Raw genomic sequence first — 21,571 nt, 5'->3', positions numbered from 1 at the left:
AGGAAAGCTCGACTCATAGCGCTTTACAGTGCAAGCTAAACAGGCAGGGTTCTGGCCCTTTAAATGGAGCTCTGAGTGCTTGGCAGGCTAATAGATGCAGTCTTAAGGTGCTAATGGATGGCAACCTGAAAAATGGTCTTATCTGAAAAGGTCCAGGACAGTTATAAATTAAATAATCATGCTGGCCACATTAATCCATGTTCATGCCCCAGGGCCAGACCTCAACTCCTCATTTGATGTGTGTGAGCTGCATATATGTATATTTGTGGATGTTTGCACTAGCCAGCTGCTTTCATTCACCCCCTTGTTTGATTAATATTTCTTTCTCACTAACGTTTAATTGCAAATTCGAACACATGTTATGGTTAAAGGAGAAGTCAAAGACAACTAAAAGAGACATTTTTGTCTCTTATTGGGGATGTCCACCACACCACCACAATTTAAATGATGTACAGTTATGGCTCATAAGTTTCCTTGAATACCAGGCAACCACGACTTGCCAGGGGGTAGGGGCATTTGAAGGGCAGGAGACAGACAGTCCTCATTAGTTAAACATTATTCCTATCATCAGAGACTCACGGCACATCACTGACAGCATTGCTTCATAGCACACTGCTTTTCTGGATTCTTGTGTGCAAGCGGAAACAGGAGCGGACAGCTTAAAAACCTCAGTTCATCACTTCTTATACCTAAAATCAATTTGAGGCACTTTGCCATGAATTAATTCAGCTTCTGCTTTGTGTTCAACCAGCCAAGCGACTCATTTCTATTTCACAGTATAACCAAGTGAGCACTAGAATCCAAATTTGGAAGGCATGGGAAACATCTAGCCAACACTGCCATCTACTGGGCATCGATCAATTGAACTTCTCTAGCCAGCGTGTGAAGATAATATACCTATTTTTAAGCATATTTTTCAACCATATTTTTCAGATTATCTAAAATCAAAGGTTTAGTGTTAAAATATTTTTTCCTAATAGCCAGACTGAGTTTGTTGTGTTACTGCATTCATTTACATTTGATATCATATCATCACACAAATGGGACAATGCAGGTTGATATAAATAAATAAAATCAATATCAACAAACCGGTGTGCTTTTGACCCTCGCCGGCCTTTTATGAAGTTTGAAAAATTTTAGCCTATTTTCATTTGAATCATTTATTGTTTCATAAATATTAAACATCAATGAAATACACACAAGAGGCTACATTGTGGTGTCTGTTAACTTAACGAAAAGGAAAAAAAAAACAATGACATGTACAATGTAAATTAAAAACAAAGTAACAAACAAAAAAACCCCATTAATTTAAAAGACGTTTACTCAAGCGACATGACTGTGGGGATTTTCCTAAATGTAAAGCTGTAGAGTCACTGAATTAAACAGCTGTTTTCACTTTCTAGCATCTTTACTCCACGACCAGTAAACAGATTTTGACATGAGAAATTTGTGCTTTGTCTGCGTCTCTCCTTTAAAATAAACTCTGCAATTGCATCTCCTCTGATGCTATTAATATGTAATCTATTGTTAAAAAGTAAACAACTATGTGCCGGGTGAGGTTATGCTGCCACCCAGTGACCAGAGGGCAAAAACACATGGAAAATTATGTACAGTGAATACATGTGTGTGAATATGGGGATAGACTGAGTGTGAATGTGTGACTGCACAGTTCAAGGCAACTGAGAGCAGAGCAGTCAATATTTTGTCAAGTCTGAAGAATGAAATTCTCAATACAGACAACTGTTTGGTTGTTGTTCTGTGTGTGTGTGTGTGTGTGTGTGTGTGTGTGTGTGTGTGTGTGTGTGTGTGTGTGTGTGTGTGTGTGTGTGTGTGTAGAGATAGGACTTTTCCAGAAAACTCATCAAATAATTAAAATAATTAATTATCAATCAGTAATAATTGCTCCTTTGTGGTTCCACAGGGAATATTGTCCTTTCAACAAATAGGCGTAACATTCAGTGAAAGCATAGCCTTGCTTCTAACAGCCACCAGGAGGTAAAAATTAAGTCCAGTTGTCTACGGGAAAGCAATTTCCTGATAAGTTTACAGTCTCAATCACTAGTTTATTTGGAAATTGTGATCCTGATCACAATCCAAGACAAATAATAGGAAAGGCTTTATTTTTGGGTGTACATACCTTTTGACAATGACCATGTGAGCATGCAGTGAGCATGGAGTGGCTCAGAATCCATGCATTTGACACGACTCTAACATGGTTAGCTGTAGACTGTCTGGTCTTAGCATACCATTGGCAATGTGCAAGTGTGCACCCCAAAAACTGAAATGCAGCCTCTGTATGACTCTGCCAGTCTCTCACGTCATTGTGAAGACATTCTGTCCCACTCTTCTTTACAATACTGCTTCAGTTTATTAAAGTTTGTGGACACTGTTTTTTTTTTCACAAGTCTTTTAAGGTCCCACTGCAGCATTTAAGGCAGGTTGAGGCCTGGACTTTGACTGAGGTCAATGCAATACCTTGATTGTTTTGTTTTTCAGTCATTCTGTTATCAATTTCCTGCTGTGTTTGGGTCATCGTCTTGTGGCATGACCCAGTTTTGGCCAAGCTTTAACTGTTGGACAAGTGGTCTCACATTAGAGTCTACCAGATGAGTTCATGGCAGACTCAATGACTGCAAGGTGCCTTGTTCGTCTGGCTGTAAAACAAACCCAAATCATCACCCGCTCCACCACCGCTTGACAGTTGGTATACGCCGTTTGTGCTGTGCATTATAACCAAATATCCTTACTTTGGTCACATCTGTCCACGGCACTTTGTTCAGAGGCTTTGTGGTTAGCTCAGGTGCAATTTGGAAAACCTAAGCCATGCTGCCATGTTTTTTACCGAGGGAAGAGGATTTCTCCTGGCATGTATTTGCTGAGACATCCGCTCCTGGGAAGATTGTGTCATTGTGTTAACACACACCGAACCGTCCAAAGGAGCGAACTACCAAAACCTTTGCTTTTATAGAGATGATTACAATTGTTGATGATCAGTTAACCAAGATGTTTGATTCTCAGCATGTTTTGACAGGACAGCATAGAGCCCTGTAAATCAATCATTTTCACATGACTGTAAACCTAAATGTTTTAAAGACAACCTTTCACAAATTCTACATAGTTTATATATTTTTCCAAAATGCCTACACTGGAAGGGAGAGTAAAAAGGCAGAGAGGGGAAAGACAGTATGATTTACATATAGATAATGTGTACATTTTTTACACTCTGTTTCTGAGAATGTTTTCATAGTGTTGCACTCAGGATCATTCCTACCACTCATCTTCTCAGTGATTCAATTACTGTAACCCTGTGTGACACTGATTTAATTGCCGAGAATTTAGCTCCAGCAATAAAAAATTATTACTGGAATCACCGTAGCATATTTGTTTGCTCTCTAGGTGCAGTTTCTGTCTAGGTTTGGGCTATTGCCAACCTTTGTCCTAGATTAACATTATACTGGTAACTCCCTAAGGTGGTCTGGGATCACCATGCTAATCACTCTTAATAATAGATGAGAGCAATTACCATTAAAGGTTATTAAGTCGAAATAATACCCTCAGAATTTAGCTTTGCAAAACAATCCTAATCACATAGTTTTGTGGATTTGCAATATTACAGTTCTTTTTGGTATTACCCACAACATCCTTAAAAGAGGGTAAAAGAGGGCGGTAATGCTCTTACTAAAGTAGATATTAGCACGCACTGTTACAAAGGTCACAGTGCGTGCCAGTATATTGAGCTGCGTCCTCTATTATTAATTGTCTGGCGGGATAACAGCGAAGGGTTCAGCAGGATCAAAAAGAAGAAGGTTAAAACACAGCCAATATGAGAGTGAAGAAAAAGGCAAATGTGCATTCAAATGTGTGCTATTCAAATCCCTCTTGGGTGAGCTTACAGACTTTGACTCAGATATTTGAATTTGTGAAGGAAACAAAGGTTCCAAGAAAGTCTCTAGGGACCTGTGTGTAGCAAACTGTTGCTATAAAGATAACATTTACAACTTTACTTTCATTATAGTTCTCTAGGCATTGGGATTCTAAATTAGCCATATACATAAATGCTGGCCCATTGCAATGGAAAAGAGACGCTTCATGAGGAGAATGCTCCTCATAGATAAGTAGTGTTTTTAAAACTGTCAATGCAAAAGTTGCACTTTTAAAACCTGCTTAATCATTGAAAAAAATCTATTTGTAAGGGGACTCAAAGGAGAAGGAAAAAGTGGGGAACATCCAAAAGCACCTTTACTCTCTGGACATTTTGCAATTAGACTGAGGTTCGCCAGCAGATCAACGCTAGGATAATCCTGGGACTGGATAGCGTGGCTACTAGTATATGGACCTAAACAAGGAGAGGTAAGAACCAATAGGAGTCAGGCTGACAAATGAGTGTGTCAATGTGAGTTACAGGGAAGCAAGACAAGAAGGAAAAGAAGGAGGAGATGGCAGAACAGGAGATACAGAAGAGAGGGGGAACGAAGCTGCGCAGACAACATGCTGGAGAAGAATAGGGAGGAGGGGTGGCTTGTGGTTGGTGCACTGGTTTGTGACGTCAGCAGCTTGTTGGATTGAGGAGCTGTGTCCTGCTGATTTTAATCCTAACTCATTAGGGAACCAAGAGCAAGTGCCTGAGCAAGCCCTCTGGGGAAACAGAGAAAGTGACAAGAGAAGCAAGGACTTCCATCAAGGGAGATAAGTGGAGCTACTTCACAGCTTGAGAGACAGAAGAGGAGAGAAATCAAGTATTTTACTTGTTACTGCTCAGTCTCATGCCTGAGTTTCTTCATTTCTCATTACTCTGTCTGTCCTAACCTTCTCCACACGCAATCTGTAACGTGCGTCCTGTCCAAGCATGTCTACAAACGGAATTAACAAAGCTTTGAAGCTGCAGTTTGGCCTCATCAACTATGAGAACCGCTACCTGACGGCTGAGGCTTTTGGATTCAAGGTAAACGCCTCGGCTACTAGCATGAAGAAGAAACAGATCTGGACCTTAGAGCAGGATGAGCAAGATGGGCAAGTAGTCTTCCTCCGCAGCCACCTGGGACGCTATCTGGCCTCTGATAAAGATGGTAAGATCATATGTGGGGCAGAGATGCGTGATCCTGAATGCCGTTTTCTTATCGTGCCCCAAGCTGACGGACGCTGGGCTCTGCAATCAGAACCTTTTCAACGTTACTTTGGAGGCTCGGCAGACTATTTGTCCTGCTTTGCCCAAATCATTGGGGAACAAGAGCTGTGGGCCGTCCATTTGGCTTTACATCCACAGGCCAGCCTTCTCAGTGTGGCACGTAAGCGCTATGCTCATCTCTCTGCTTCAGATGGAGAGATATCTGTGGACAGCAACATTCCCTGGGGAGTGGACTCCCTCGTCACCTTGGTATACCTCGATGGCAAGTACAGCCTGAAGACCTGTGACAGCCGTTTCCTCAGCAACGACGGCAAACTTGTGAAGGAGAATACCAATGCAACTAGCTTCACTCTAGAGCTAAAATCTGGCAAGCTGGCCTTTAAGGACTGTGACGGGAAATACCTGGCCCCGGTGGGACCCACAGGAACGTTGCGGTCAGGCCGATGCTCCAAGCCTGGAAAAGACGAGCTGTTCGATCTGGAAGAGAGTCATCCACAAGTAGTTTTTCAAGCTGCAAATAAAAGATTTGTTTCAGTCAAGCAAGGTAATTTGGATCCAATGCAGTGTAATACAAATAAGTATGTTCTTCGTGTCATTACAGCTCTGCTTTTTTAAATGATGAACGGAAGGCTATACTTACAGTATACTATTCTTAACTGAGTATCAGATTCAAAATCATTAAAGAGGGGATAGCTTTAATGAGCGACAGTCTGAGAGGGTAAACAATTCGATTTAAGCATTTGCAAAGACATAAAATCTTTAGGTAAACATTCATGCATTAATTGTAACAAGCAGACACCAAAAAGAGCATAAACATGTGAGATAAACAGCTAGAATAACTACACGCCAAAGGAAAGAACAAGTTCTATTTCTGATTATATGCAATAATATTTTTATCCAAGTACATTTGATTTCTGATAAGTAGTCTCTTTGCAGCATTATGCCTCTCTTTAAATCAGCAGGGACTTTGCAAAGTAATTCAAGAACTGAGCTATAATGGCTACGTTGATTGTTTTCTAGGTGTAGCTATTGGGGTTATCTGAGAGTTCAGCCAAAGCAAAACAGTTCAAACCAGCAGAATTGAGGTCATGACTTGTCTTCTGAGTAGAACATTGCCTCTGTCTATGATAATGAACTTCACATGGTCTAGGTTTACAAAAATACATCTTTATAGCTATATTGTAGTAACCAGAAAAAAAGCAATGAGTTATCTTTTATCAGTTAGGAATATAAAGCTCTGCCACTTTTGCCTGGATGTTGGAATGGTTGATGGCAACTGTGAAGGCAGTTGCAGTAATGGGCTTTGTCATTTCCACTGTTTCCATTGAAGATTAAGTAGTGTGCAAATGACTCCAGGAGAGATCTGTGCCCCAGTGGTGTCAATTACCATCAATGGACTTTAAGCCTTACAGCTACACGCTCTTTACCTTTTACCTTTCTCCACATTATGTGGATCTATAGTTAACTACTGTGACAGTGAGGTGTTAGCAGCTATAGCCAGGCCTTAGCAGACAGCTCAAGCACATGATCTTCTTTCAGGTTGGTTGATGTGATCTGCTCTGCCCAGTAATATTATGCAGATGAAGCAGGACAAGGAGAAGATAGTTTTTTCTTCTTCCAAGTTTTTCTCAAGCTTTAAGAGTCAATTAAAACAATAATTCAAACAACTATCACTGTAGGACAACTCTGTTGTTAAATTACCTCTATAGTGAAAAGTGGGAAGGGGATTCTCAGACTAATGTTGGGCTGCAGACATTATGCAAGAATAATATTCTGCATTAAAAGAGATTACTATGAGGGAAATCTTTCAGCAATCTGACAGTTCATCTACATAACAGAAGGTTAAGACTAATTTTCGCCAGTACTGGTTTGCCTTGTGGCAGCTCCACGTTTCTTTAAGGAACAAGGCTCTGAAAGCTGCTTACTGGACCCTGCCGTGCAGATTTGCATTTCACCACTCAGGGAATTACAGCAAGCGAATGAACAGGAAGGGTGGAGGGGTGACTGAGGGGGATTAGGGTTGTAACGGGATTAAGAGAGAGGTTAAAGGATATTTCTGTGGCATCTAATTTGAACTACAGCATACACAGTTCAGTTATACCTGTCTGTGTTACCACCAGAGTTTATGTGACATGCGGATTAGGGGCTGAAACAATAGACTCACTGCAAGTGAGGCGCCTGTGGTTAGAGAACAGGAGAAAAACAGGTCACGTGAGATGAGGTCATGAAATTTGTTTAAGAAAGCAAATGCTGGATATTGGCTGAATAGCTGCAGTGCCGGGAAACTGATTTCTTAGTCAAACCGTATTGAGACCTTAGGGTCTGAAAGACTGATAGATGGATTATATGGTTCACTGGTAGGGAAGAAAGGCAAAAGCATGCAACTTACCTTAGAAATTCAACAAATGCAAATCTTAAAAATTCTGCAGTGGCAGGGGTACCCGGACCTGGGATATAGAGTATGTTTGGGGAGTGTGAATGTGTGTACAGTGTCTATTTGTGTCTGTCTCCATGTTGGGTGAGTGCTGAGTATTTATTTATGTATATGGGGGTGGGCATGCACGTTTGCGTCTGCGTGCGCCTGTTCGTCTGTGTCTATATGTCAGCTTGGGTCTTAGACTCTACCTCTCTGGGAACATCTCAGGCTCTCCGAGGTATGGAGGCCTATCTCCCCTCACCACACTCCCTGCCAGTGGCTGATGCCCTCAGACGCTGGTGTGTTGGTGGTTCTTGGTGTCTGGGGCTGGGTGCTCATGTATGTGCCGACTCACTCCTGGTGGCCGATTGGCGGGGCCTGGCACCTGTGGCCCAGCTGGGCCCCTTCCGGAGGGTGGGGTGCCCTCAGGCCTCTGGGCCTGAGGCCCGGTCCTCTCTGGCACAGCTGGCTGCCGGCAGAGCCTGCAGGCACATCACTGCAACCCCCTCTGGCCTCTGCTCCGTGGCTACTGGGTGACCTCTCGTTTGGGGCTCTACATCTTTCTTGGCTGCTACCTCAAAGCACATTGTGCGCTGTCAATCTTGCATACTGCACAATAACATGTAATACTTAGTATGTACTGTTATCTACTGTTAGCTAGTTTATTGTGATGGTGTTGTATTTATTATGTTGCTCTTTTTTGTTTGTTTTCCCTTCTGTGTTTTCTTATCTCCATACAGGTGATCCAGGTGTTTTGTTTGTTTTTCTTTTTTTTTTCTTCCCCCCTTTCTCACCATCTCTTCTCCCCTCTATTTTTCTTTGTCTCTCTTTCTTTCATTCTTTCTCCCTGTCCTATCCCCCAGTCATGTCTGTCCCCTCTGTAACAACCGAAAATCAAATCAAATAAATACATAATTATAATAAAGGTCAATCAAATGGACCAATATGGCAAGGCCATGATGATCCAATTGGTAAAGGGAATCCGCTTGGCATGTTTCTTGGCCTGCAGACAACAATTCTGATGGCTAAAGATCCAAACGGGACAGGGAAAAAAATTAATTAAAAAAAATAATTCTGCAGTGTACCTATTACTCAAAACCAACCAGGCATCAAAAAGACTACAAGGCACATAAGATTCATACTTGAGACTTGTTGTGAGTGTAACATTTAGAATAGGGTAAATGCAAATGTAATATTCATTTTAGCACATATTATTCAACTTGTCCTGTTATCACACATACCTTGGTTAGCAGAGCTGATATATAACAGACTAGAGCAAGCTGGAGTCTTGAAGCAGATGGTAGCATGCACTGGAGTCAACAGCAACAGAAACACTTTTGTTGCTAAAACCTTTGGAGCAACTAAAACGATTGTGGATTACCGTTATGCACAAACAATCTGTTTGGCAATGCTATAGCTTGAGTATCTATCACTCAATAAAAAGCAAAGGGCATTCCGACCAGTAAACCATATAAACCAATAAAAAAAATGATAATAAAAAATCCATTTAACCAAGACACACTTATCAATGTTATCTCTTCCTCCCTTTATTACTAGGAGTGAGTATTTCAGCCAATCAGGACGTGGAGACAGACATGGAGACCTTTCAGATGGAGATAGATAAGGAAAGCAAAAAGTCTATGTTCAGAACCAATGGCGGATCCTACTGGACATTAGTGACTCATGGAGAGATCCAATCCACTGCCACAGAGGTGTAAGTAGCTATTAAAGCTGTGCAGGAGCTATGTATAACCTGTATACTAACGTGAAGAAACAATAAACAGTATGCATGTTACGCTAGACACGTCTTTGCACTGTGTGCTGCAGACATATCTACTGAAATTAGCATGCTAACTACACTGTTTCATCCAATTAAATCATAGCCTCACAGGCCACTGTGGCTGTAACTGGCTGGGGTTGAGTGGAGGAAAAAAGGATACAGAAACACAGTTGTTGTGCAAGTCACAACTAAAGTGTGTTCTTCGAGTTACTAAATTCAAGAGTTCTCAAGTGTGCACTTTGTGTGTTTAAGAATTGAATTTAACTCTAAAATGTTACCATTCCTGATGAGTTGTTATTTTAATTAGATTGGGTTTGTTCACAATTGTAACTTAGTTGTAGACACAGGTTATCCTCCCACTGGTTTGGTTGTTAGTGCAGTTGTTATTATTGGTATTATCAATCCAAACTGTTGCCTTTTATAAATCCTGACCAAGTGGTTTTTGTCCTTAAATCTAAGCACATGAAAATCACAGTTAACGGTGAAACTTAACTGCTCCAAGGAAGATTTGCCTCTAGTTGTGGAAAACACTCCAGTGTGTCATTTCAGAACTTCTTGTGGTTTTCAAAAGGCATTTCATAGGTAATCAATGTCGAAATCCTGGTAAGTCTATATCTCACGTCTGATTCTCCTTCTGCCTGTCTATGTCTTTACCCAGTGAGGTCAACACAATGTTTGATATTGAATGGAGGGGACAAAGAGTAGCGCTCAAAGCAAGCAATGGAAAGTACGTGTGTACAAAGAAGAACGGGCAGCTCTCCGCAGTCAGCGATACAGTGGGTACGTGCCTTTAAGCAAGATGCTGGAGAGTCAGCTGTGTCTGTTTGAAATTCCCACCACGTATTTATCCTTCGTTTCAGCTGATGATGAGTTGCTCCTGATGAAACTCATCAACCGCCCTATGCTGATCCTTCGTGGAGAAAATGGCTTTGTGTGTCACCACAAGAACTCCAACACTCTAGATGCGAATCGATCAGTCTATGACATCTTCACACTGATTTTCAACGACGGCGCCTACAATATAAAAAGTCAGTGTGTCCACAACATATTACATTTTAATGAGTACACTTGCATTTTGTTGCCATGTAATAGCTATTAATTGTATTATTAATGGATGTGTATTCTTCTGTAGGTGTGAATGGAAAGTTCTGGTATGTCTCTAGCAGTGGCCTGGTGTGCTCAGATGGAGAAAAGTCAGAGAATTTTTTCCTTGAGTTCCTGGAGCATGGACGTGTCGCCATCAAGGGCTCCAATGACAAGTACCTTCGTGGAGACCAGGGAGGCACACTTATGTGTGATGGCAAATCTGTCGATGCATCTTCTCTCTGGGAGTACTGATTCCCTTCAATGTGGGTCTTCAGTGATGGCCTATAATGCAAGGGCAGGATGTGCTTTTACCAGGTCATATGAAGCAGACTGACTGGAAAATATTTTCCTGCCTTTTTTGTTTTGTTTTGTTTTCCTTTTTTTTTTTTTTGGCTTGATTTTTTTCTTTTGAAATTGGGAAGAAGTGAACACTTTAGAAAGATATGTTTCTTTGATGTTTTATCTTTCAAAAATGCCAACATCAAACGACACATACTGTGTGAAAAATGTGTCATTTTTTGTAATTTCACAAATGGGGAGACAAGAGATGTTATCACGGTTCTTTCAGTCAGGCTTTGTTCAATATGCAACCTTATATCTTTGAGGACAGCCATACCAACCGGTCACAACACAGGGTGTTACTGCCAAGAATGTAAGCACCTCTCACTGTTTGCTGTTACTTTGACAGATTTTCTGCTTAACCTACCCAGAGAGTTTGTTAATAGATAGCAACAAAAATCATCTTCTGTTGAAGCTGAAGTTTAATAGGTTACATCTCCAAAAGTTTAAAAAAAAAAAAACACAGATAGTGACAAGTCAGTGTCATTATCCCTGGATCCTTAGGCTTAATTAAAAAAAACATTTACCTATGTATAGAAACACATTTGGTTTGGTTTATGTACAGTGCTATACAGCTAGCATTGTCCATGTTTATGAAAGCCTGACTTGTAAAACCTCTCGGCATTTGCGTAGAGCTTTTAAATGATTTCGAGTTAGGCTCTGACTTTAACACATTCATCAAGAATAGTTCATTGATTGAATCATTCTAATGAAAGGTGATGCACCACTGACTTTAAAAACAGCACATAGTTGGTACCACTATCGCTTTCATTTGTCTTAATGAAACATTTATTGACTTTATTTTTAAAAAATGATAGACCTTAAAATAAGTGGACAGGCTGAAAATGGAAATGCAAAGAACACCAAAACCAGGCTCACTGCAAACATTGAGACATATACAATATGTGCTACACAAAGAAGAAGTTCAGACATCTTTAGGAATAAAGAATGTCGGCAGAAAAATTATTTATGATTTATTCACATCAGGGAATAGTGAGAAAGAAGTCGGAGGAGATTTAAAGTATCGGATGGATCTTTCTAATGTATCTGATGTAAACTCAGAAGTGCTTCTCTGGTGATCTGCCTAGGGGCCTTAATCTACACTGCACTGTATATCCAGTTATGTCCTGTTTTCATGTTGAGAGGCTGGTAGCCACATAAGAAAATATAATGGATTTTGACAACAGATGTTTTTGAAAAACACTGCAAAGATTGATTTCCAGGATGCTTGTTTTCCATCCATTTGCTCAAACTTAGATGAGAATATTTAATCATCTAGAGTAAAGGTGCATGCACTTTGCTTGCCTAGTGGTTGCTGGTTAGACCCAGCTCCTGCAAACTCCTTCAGAAATCTTTATAGTTGTTGGAAAACATGTTGTTCCACCTTTGCGTCCAGTCATTGTGTATAGAAAGGCCAGCAACACCCCACTGAAACCGATTGATCTTCTTAATTAACTTTGGATACAACAGCAAGTTAGTACGTTTAATAAATCAGTAGAATCTTCCTAAAACCTACCTACCCGGTGCTGCTTATGAAGCACTAATAATTGGCTTGAAGTTGACCCTTAGCTGCAAAATCCTTTTCTTTTTTTGGGAAACTCTTCATATTATGACTAAAATCTCTCACAGGACTCACTAAAATGATTACAACAAATCGCTAAGGGTACAAGCTGCCCAGAGTTAATTAGAACAGATGTTGTTGTGCACTAAAGAGGACAACCAAAAAATGTAAACAATTAATTCTGTAGATTTTTGTTGGATATTTCCCAGAAGGTAATAAAATCTACCATAGTTTCAGCAGAATGTCTAAACGAGTGGTTTTGTGTTGTGTGCAATCTGGATTAGTTTTAGTTATAAAAAAGTTTGGTTACCTATACATCCTGTAACAGCTCTATAGAGAACCTCTGGCCATATTTTAGAATGTATCTAATATATGTATATATAGACATCGTTTTACGATCTTTGCTTTATGATGATGATTTTTGACAAATGTTGACAATAAAAACTTATAATATCACTGTTGTCTTTGAGATTTACAGCTGTGGGTCAGGCTTAGAGGACGTGTGTGAAATTTTTGTGAGCTGATCATCGGTTGGCGTAGAGCTCCTGAGTCCTAATCCTAATGGTAAAAATCTGCCACATCATTGTAATGTATCAGAAGCCAACATTATGCCATCTGACTTTTATGACTACTAATTCATTGTGCGGGGAACTCCAACAAAGAAGTGTGGTGAGCTGTGATTAAAACGTGAAATGACTTCAGTTTAACATTTACCATCAGTGATGATTTCAGATCTGCTTCCAGTAGCATGAAGTAGAGGGATAACCAGTGCCGCTGGCACTGTCAATATTTGTTACATCTGGAAGCCCAGATGTTGCAGTGATGCCAGCTGCCTGTGTCTGATTGTTAGGGCTAAATAATATTTCAGCAAATATTACTTTCAAATGAAAAGCGTTACAGTTTAAATACAGTTGTATTAAGTTTGCTAATTGCTATACTTAATTTACGTGCAATATCTCCTTGATCCTGCCGTAATAAGTCATTTTTCTAATAAGAAGAGGATTTTCCCATTCACCACACTGGATGGCACTGTGTACCTCACTTAGTCCTTTCTATGCAGCAATAATCAGTGAAAATACCATATCCTGCTGCAACAAGCACAAACACCTGGTAGTAAAACAGCACTCTGACATGACCTTCATTAATCATTTTAAGAAACACGGGTTTTAGAGTGGGCTCAGCTGGCATTTACAGATCATTCTCAAGAAAAAGGCGTGTTTTCGCCACAGCCACATTTTCAGGTTACTAGTTGCCATCCTTCTGTCATCTCTTAGCGATTTCAAATATTTATGGTCCACAGCAAAATAATTTTTTCCTGAGAATTTCAGTTCTCTCCTGGTCTGACTCGAGGAAGAAAATTGCACAGACAGAAACGGCACCGAGAAACACACAAAGGCAAACACACATACAGCCGCATCTCTACAAAGCATATTAACTGTGCACTGTGTCTGACATTTCAGTGAAAGTGCCAAAGATCTCTGAAAGCATTTGCAAGGAAAATTTTAAGTAACACTGGAGCGCGGAGGGCTACGGGCTAAGCTAAAGCTAACACCACACCGGCTGCCTTTACCCAGTATTTTTCTCGCCAATGTCCGTTCTCTGGCAAACAAAATGGATGAGATACGGCTCTCCATCACTAACAACAGACGGATTATGGACTCAAATGTCATGTTTTTCACCGAAACATGGCTGAACAACAGCTGCCCGGACAATGCTATCGAGTTAGCAGGACGCCACACACACCGAGCCGACAGGCTAGCAGATGACTCCGGCAAGACCAGAGGTGGAGGTTTGTGCATTTATATTAACAATGCTTGGTGCATGAACTCCACTACTACTGAGAGTCACTGCTCACCTAATGCGGAGTTTTTAATGGTCAAATGCAGACCTTATTATCTCCCCAGAGAATTCACTTCGATCATACTCACTGCCGTGTATATACCCCCCGACGCTAATGCTAGGTTGGCCATGAAAGAACTTTCTGCAGCCATTAACAAACACCAGAATAAACACCCCGAGGCTGCTTTTATTGTTGCTGGCGACTTCAACCACACCAACTTAAAGACAGTCCTCCCCAGATTCCACCAACATGTCTCCTGCCACACCAGAGGAGACAAGACTTTAGACCATGTGTATTCCAACCTGGCTGGAGCCTACAAAGCCACACCCCTCCCCCACATTGGACAATCGGACCATCTCTCCCTGTTCCTCACACCTCGGTATTCACCACTCATCCAACGTGTGAAACCTGCTGTGAGGACAATTAAAGTGTGGCCAGAGGGGACAGACGCAGTGCTCCAGGACAGATTTAAAAACACAGACTGGAATATGTTCACCCACACAGACCTGGACCAGTACGCCTCATCTGTACTGGATTACATCTCCAAAACCACAGACAGTGTCACCACCCAGAAACGGATCACCATGTACCCCAACCAGAAGCCTTGGATGAACCGGGATGTTCGTCTCCTCCTGAAGGCCCGCAACACTGCCTTTAGGTCAGGAGATGCACACGCCTACAGTACAGCCAGGGCTAATCTAAAGAAGGGCATCAAAAAAGCCAAACACCATTACAAAAAGAAGGTAGAAGAACACTTCTCCAACTCCAACCCCCGACGCATGTGGCAAGGACTCCAGACCATCACAGACTACAGGACCACCAAACCCTCCCCCGCATCCTCTGATGTCTCCTTCCTCAACGAGCTCAACAACTTTTATGCTCGTTTTGAGCGAGGGAACCCCACAACCACAACCAAAGCAGACATGACGCCAGACCACCAACCTATGACTCTCTCCCCTACCGATGTAGGAGCGGTGCTGAGCAGGATCAATGTCCACAAGGCTGCAGGCCCTGATGGCATCCCCGGGCGTGTTCTCAGAGCGTGTTCTGGGGAGCTTGCAGGAGTGCTCACAGACATATTCAATCTGTCCTTGGCCCACGCTGTGGTACCGGCCTGCTTCAAATCCACCTCCATCGTCCCGATACCCAAAAACTCCAACCCATCTTGCCTCAATGATTACCGCCCAGTAGCACTCACCCCCATCATCACTAAGTGCTTAGAGCGACTGGTCCTAGCACACTTCAAATCCTGTCTCCCCCCCACCCTGGACCCCCACCAATTCGCATACCGCCGGAACAGGAGCACAGAGGATGCAGTCTCCATCGCAATGCACTCTGTCCTCTCACACCTGGACAACAACAACACCTACGCCAGAATGCTGTTTATAGACTTCAGTTCAGCATTCAATACAATCCACCCCTCACAACTCATCAGGAAACTGACAGACCTGGGTATCAGTTCCCTCATCTGCAAATGGTTACTGGACTTCCTGACCAACCGCCCCCAACATGTCCGGCTGGATAACCGCTGCTCATCTACCATCACAATGAACACCAGTGTACCACAAGGCTGTGTGATGAGCCCTTTCCTCTACTCCCTCTTCACCCACGACTGCAGACCTGCTGATGGTTCCAACACCATCATTAAGTTTGCAGATGACACCACGGTGATTGGCCTCATCAGTGACAACGATGAGGCCGCCTACAGGGAGGAGGTGGATCGTCTGGCTGAGTGGTGCGACAGAAACAACCTGCTGCTTAACACCGAGAAGACCAAGGAGCTCATCGTGGACTACAGGAGGAATGCTGACCCACATCCACCCATCCACATTAAGGGGACGGCTGTGGAGCGTGTGAGCAGCTTCAAGTTCCTGGGAGTCCACATCTCCGAGGATCTCACCTGGACGACCAACTGCTCCAAGCTGGTCAAGAAGGCTCACCAGCGCCTCTTCTTCTTGAGGACTCTGAGGAAGAACCACCTGTCCTCAGACATCCTGGTGAACTTCTATCGCTGCACCATCGAGAGCATCCTGACCAACTGTATAACAGTCTGGTACGGGAACTGCTCTGCCTCGGACCGGAAGGCGTTGCAGAGGGTCGTGAAAACTGCCCAGCGCATCGCCGGAGCACCACTTCCTGCCATAAAAGACATCTACAGGAAGCGGTGTCTGAAAAGGGCTGGGAAAATCATCAAAGACCCCAGTCACCCATCACATGGACTCTTCACCCTCCTGCCCTCTGGGAGGTGCCACAGGAGCCTCCGGACTAAGACCACCAGGTACCGGAACAGCTTCTTCCCCACAGCTGTCAGACTCCTGAACTCTGCCTCCTGACATCTGACCCACGTTAAACTCATGGACTGAACATACACACACCCACAATGGACAACTGTACCCTCAAACACAATAATAACATGGACTGAACCACCACTCACAACCACTAGCACTTTATATAGCCTCTGTAGAAACTATCTACACCCTCACTTATCTTAACTGCACTACTGTATAGCTCTGTGTAAATAATCATTCTGTACATTCGATAATCTTTAATCCTACAACTGTTTACAACTTGCATAGTTCCCATTTCTGTATAGCTGTATATCCCAGATTCTGTAAAGTTATTTATTTCATTTCATATTCTGTATAGTTTTTCATATTTATATCCTGTTCATATCCTGTACATAGCTTGTACTCACTACAGCCTGTACATACTTATAGTTATAGAATATTCACAACATACTTCATACCGTGTACATTATAACATACCATAATAGACCCATTTCTGTAATATACTCACATATCTATATTATTGCTAATACATATTGTAATATATCTATATCACTAAAGCACTTCTGGATGGATGCAAACTGCATTTCGTTGCCCTGTACCTGTGGATGTGCAATGACAATAAAGTTGAATTCTATTCTATTCTATTCTAAAAGAAAGGCTTTCACAACAATTGTGTTTGTTCTAGATGCGTGTCGGTGTTCTGGAGGAAAGAAACGGCAACACTACGGTAAACTTATTTGTGCTAGATTACCACGCGCTTGGCTTGCTTCTTTTTTTAATTAGATCTGCTAGAGTATCTCAAAAGTATACACCTTAGACAAGAAAACAAAGTGGTCGTTTTAAGCAGATGGTCGAGACTCTCTAAGCCTTTATGCAAATGAAGTTTAAAGAAAGTTCAGCTAATTCCTTGGATTGGCAGCAGCTTTCCAGTAGAACACACACAACACGCAAATACACACAGTGGCTTTAGGGCAGACACGCTGTGCAGCTGAATGTCTTTTTGTTTCTTTGAATTGGATGTCATCTTGGAGGGGAAGAGGTCAGAGATGACCGGTGTTGAGGGTTTAAATGTGAGGGTTACAAATTCAGACACACAGATTCAGTAAAAGGACTAGATGTTACAATCCCTGACAATGCATGGCTTTAAATGGAGAAAATCTTGAGGGATGGCTGTTATGAGGAAAAGCAGCCCAGAAACATTACCAGCGGCACATATCGTTATCGTTGTGTGCCTCAACTTTTGTTCTTTTACCAAAACTAATCTGCCATTTTTCCTTGGCTAGGTTTAGGGATTAGAGATCTGATAAAAATTATTATACTGAAATTTGGGACACATCGTCAGTAGTGGACCTTGGATTCATTGTGTGTTTCGGCCATTTGTCACTGGACACCCTCATCCAAGGAGGCCCTCCCAGGGTTGATCAGGCCCTGGAGTGTGTCACTGGTTTATGTTAAAATTGTTATTTCTCTTCTTCTTTCTGCTGTTTAGTTTTCTACAGTTTATTCTATCTATTCACTGCAACTGAGAAATACTTACCTCTTTAACATTTATGGAGCCTCATTTCTTCAAAGGGACAGAAAAGGTGATAGAGAGAAGTAAGACAAGTAAGTAAGATAAGATAGGAGAGAGCAGAGAGGAGAGCCGAAAGGGGGGCGCCCGATCTGGCTTCCCACACCTCCCCATCGGATCGGGCTGTACGAATGTGTACAGTGTACAAATGTATTCTTAATGGACCAGTTTCACTTTCTATAACATTGTTGCTTGCAGTGCAAAGTTACGAGATAACAGTTGCTTGTCATAATAATCCACCATGAAGCAAAACACAGTTTATCCGTCATTATGAATGGACCGATTTCACTTTTGCTATAAAGCCATAAAACAAAGACATTCTATAAGCATCTTAGAGCCAGTAAGCCCAACTCCAATCAATGGAAAAGCTTCAAAGAGGAAAAGGTGGAAAGGAGCCCTGTGACCTTAAGCTGAAAGGCTGACAGAGGCAAGCTAAATAAAAGACAGTTTTAACACAGACCCTACAAAAACTAGACCGAGCAAATTTAAGGCAAAGACAAGAAACAAACACATAAACTATTGGATATTCATTTAAATAAATAAAAATGTCATTAAAACCAGAATCAATGCTATTTAGCCTGAAACAGAAAAAGCTGAGCGTCAGATTATTGGATTATTAGGATACCAGAAACTGAAAACAACTTGAAGAACTGAGAAGGATAAGAGTGACAACAACCTTAAATTGAGAGTGGTAAACACAAAAGACCTGGCAGGGTCAGTTCTCAGAACAACAAGAGAGACAGACAAGATCTAAGGCAGAGAAAGAGAAAGAGGCAGAGGGCATATTGGTTTATTTGTGAAGAGAGAAGAAACTGGACAGGAGAAAGAGGTGCTTCTCTTATTAAAAACAAGGAGGTGTGAATTTTTCTGCTTACCTTTTGAAGCTCTGTTGCTACATTACACTGCCCTCGAAGTCTTTACAGTCGATTACATGTGGTTTAGTCAATTTCACAAACGCTGTTTTTATGAATCTGTAAAGACAGATTAGCAATAGCAGGCTTAAAATATGCACGACAGCAGCCCAAAATCATTCGACTGGGCATCTGTGATTTTCTGTTGGGTTGTATCAAAGCTTATATAGCAAGGCATGCATACCAAAATAAAAGCTAGGAACAATTTCTGCAAGTTGAAAATGAAACACAGTTGTCCACAGTTGTGAAATGGAATGGAGTACATCAGGAAAAGAGCATAAAGAATATTTGAAATGGTTGTTATAAAAGTGAAAACATGATTTGCTCTTACTCTGCACTCAACACAGAGCAATTTTTGTTCTTCTGGATGAAAATACTTCAGTCATTTAGTAGTGGTGTTGTACTACTTAACCCTTGTATGGTGTTCGGGTCTGTGAGACCCGTGTTCAGTTTTTTTCAAAAGAAAAATTAAACAATGAATTATTTTTTCACGTGTAAATGTGTTGTGTCTTTCCACTCACTCCACTTGATTATAACTGATTTATTTATAACATTTTATATAAAAGAAAAACGAGAAGCACATTAATTCATAAATGTGATCTAACAAAGGTAAAGGGAAAAAATTAACCATGTTTGCTGTTCATATGTCTTGTAATTGGGATGAAGTAAACATCTGTTGAGTAATTTAACATAAAATTGTTTGATAGTGTTAATTTGGAAAGCCAAAACTCTAGCGGGTCCACCAGACCCATGAACACTGGCTGAGTAACAAAAATACGAACACCACACAAGGGTTAAATGAAGCATGAAGAGTTTCACCTAGAATATTCTGTCGGTGGATGTTTGTTCATTTTAAAACAAAAGTTTATTTTTTTTCAAATTAAAACTCTTAATAGCTTCTCGAAATAAGTGCTTGCAGAGGTTTTGAGCAAATAACTGACAAGTCTCCAGAATAAGAGGCCAACCTGTGCGCGACTGTGTCAACCGCTGCTCAAGACTCCTTCAAATGATTGCATAATTACTGAGTCTCAGGAACTCTGACACATCATGACATTTCATTCCCGCTTTTCACCCAGGATGGCATTTGCATTATTCTCAGGAAAAGAACTAAAAAAGTTATCTTAGGTTTACAGGTGCACATGAGGTCTCTGTGTTCTGTTTGTTTGGAAATGCATTTGTAAAGTACTTTAGCAAAATATCTTCAACCCAGTACAAAGCATGTGCAGAGCAGCCCTGCTTGAACAGTGCGTGCAGCGTGCCTGGACTTGGAAGTTTTAAGAGATGCCAGGGATCAAAGTTGACTTATTGATCAGTTCTGGAGTAAGGCTAGGCTACAAGTATGGACAACCTTTTTTTTTTTTATTCCACCCAGTAAAGACTCAGACATTGTGCAAAAAAGTGGTGCAGCAAATAAAAACAATAGTTAAAAGAAGAAGGGAACAAAAGTCAATAAATCAGGTTAAACACAAACTAGTTGGAATGTCAATTAAATGGAATTTCACTTTTAAAAAATATATTTATATTTAAGACAAATTAGCTCATTAGGAGTGTTCTCCAACAAAAACCCATCCTATAACAGAAATGACAATATTTCTCTAATTAAAGTCCACCCACTCAATAATAATCGTGATGAGTGAAAAATCTATTAAAGATAGATTTGGCGTGTCGCAGAGAGCTCAGCTGCCTTAAACACAATTGATGTATTAGTTTTTTAATAAAGACGCTGACATTGATTTTTATTTGTGGCTCACGCAGAAATTTGTCTGTGTGCTCTGGGCTAAACGCATAACTAAAATTAATTCTGTTTCACTGCATAGTGTTTTTTTATTGAGATGTACCCTTCTGACTCCCCTACGTGTTGGAGTTGGTGCATTCAAGGAGACACAGCTGAAAACCAGTTAAACTACAAAGAGGCCGGACAAGGTTCGATGTCTTTGAAAACTGCACTGATTAAGATTTATTTCCCAGCCCACACAAATCTATCTTTCCCTTAACTGCCTGGGTGTAAATGCAAAAACTAAAGATTTTAAACCAATTTCCAAAATTGAGAAAAACATGCCATATGAGTACTTCTACCTTTCCTTAGCTGTTCTAACTAAAGACAAGGGAGTATTCAATGTGACTAATAATCTTAGAATTAATAGGATGAAAGTCCTTGTTAGAAAAGTGCCTTTTAAAAAAATGCCGTCCACAGCCTCCCTTAAGCCATAAGAACAGACTTCACATTTCAGTCTTCTTAATTAGAGAGTAGATTTTTTTTTTTTTTTTAAAGAAGCAGTTTGCTTGGATCACTTATTAACCATGAAACACTATTACCCTGAAGTGTGCAATTACACTCGACCGGGTCATTAGAAAGTGTATATGTTACACCACTATTTGGATGACATGAGACTGCAGCCGTGGGTGTGCAATGAGCACGAAAAGCAAGAGCAAAGAAGTCTGATTTTCTTTTGTTTTCTGGTGGAAAACGGGGGAAATCCAGCAGACAACAAGAGAATTTCCCGGTGAGATAGCCCAACATAAAGCAATAAAGCTACACGGTAGTGATGGCCCGCTTGAAGCTGACGCTCCGGAGCGTGTGTCGAAAAAAACAACACACTGGTTCAGAAGCACTGTGTCGAGGCTTGCTTCGTTTGGCAAAAGTCACGTGACCAG

At 41.2% G+C, this 21,571-nt stretch overlaps 1 protein-coding gene across 1 annotated transcript; it reads left to right on the top strand.

Moving 5' to 3' along the window:
* Nucleotides 1–4,846: 4,846 nt before the first annotated feature.
* On the top strand, nucleotides 4,847–10,659 carry fscn2a (fascin actin-bundling protein 2a, retinal). Its single transcript, XM_085352485.1, has 5 exons — nucleotides 4,847–5,669; nucleotides 9,099–9,255; nucleotides 9,980–10,101; nucleotides 10,182–10,349; nucleotides 10,454–10,659. The coding sequence occupies exons 1-5, from the start codon at nucleotides 4,847–4,849 to the stop codon at nucleotides 10,657–10,659; spliced, it is 1,476 nt and encodes a 491-aa protein (XP_085208611.1).
* Nucleotides 10,660–21,571: the final 10,912 nt, after the last annotated feature.

The sequence above is a fragment of the Diplotaxodon limnothrissa genome, linkage group LG4 (assembly GCF_057381915.1).
Source record: "Diplotaxodon limnothrissa isolate DT_005_m linkage group LG4, D_limnothrissa_male_GT1.1, whole genome shotgun sequence".
Taxonomy (NCBI): Eukaryota; Metazoa; Chordata; class Actinopteri; order Cichliformes; family Cichlidae; genus Diplotaxodon; species Diplotaxodon limnothrissa.
The sequence above is the reverse complement of the archived record's forward strand: the minus strand, read 5'-3'. Positions and strand labels throughout refer to the sequence as shown.

Bases quoted from the DNA above. Each gene is read 5' to 3' on its own strand.
- fscn2a (XM_085352485.1), top strand. From the start codon at position 4,847: ATGTCTACAAACGGAATTAACAAAGCTTTGAAGCTGCAGTTTGGCCTC. The intron at 10,102-10,181 runs GTACGTGCCTTT...CCTTCGTTTCAG, and splicing joins CGCAGTCAGCGATACAGTGG to CTGATGATGAGTTGCTCCTG. The intron at 10,350-10,453 runs GTCAGTGTGTCC...ATTCTTCTGTAG, and splicing joins CGGCGCCTACAATATAAAAA to GTGTGAATGGAAAGTTCTGG.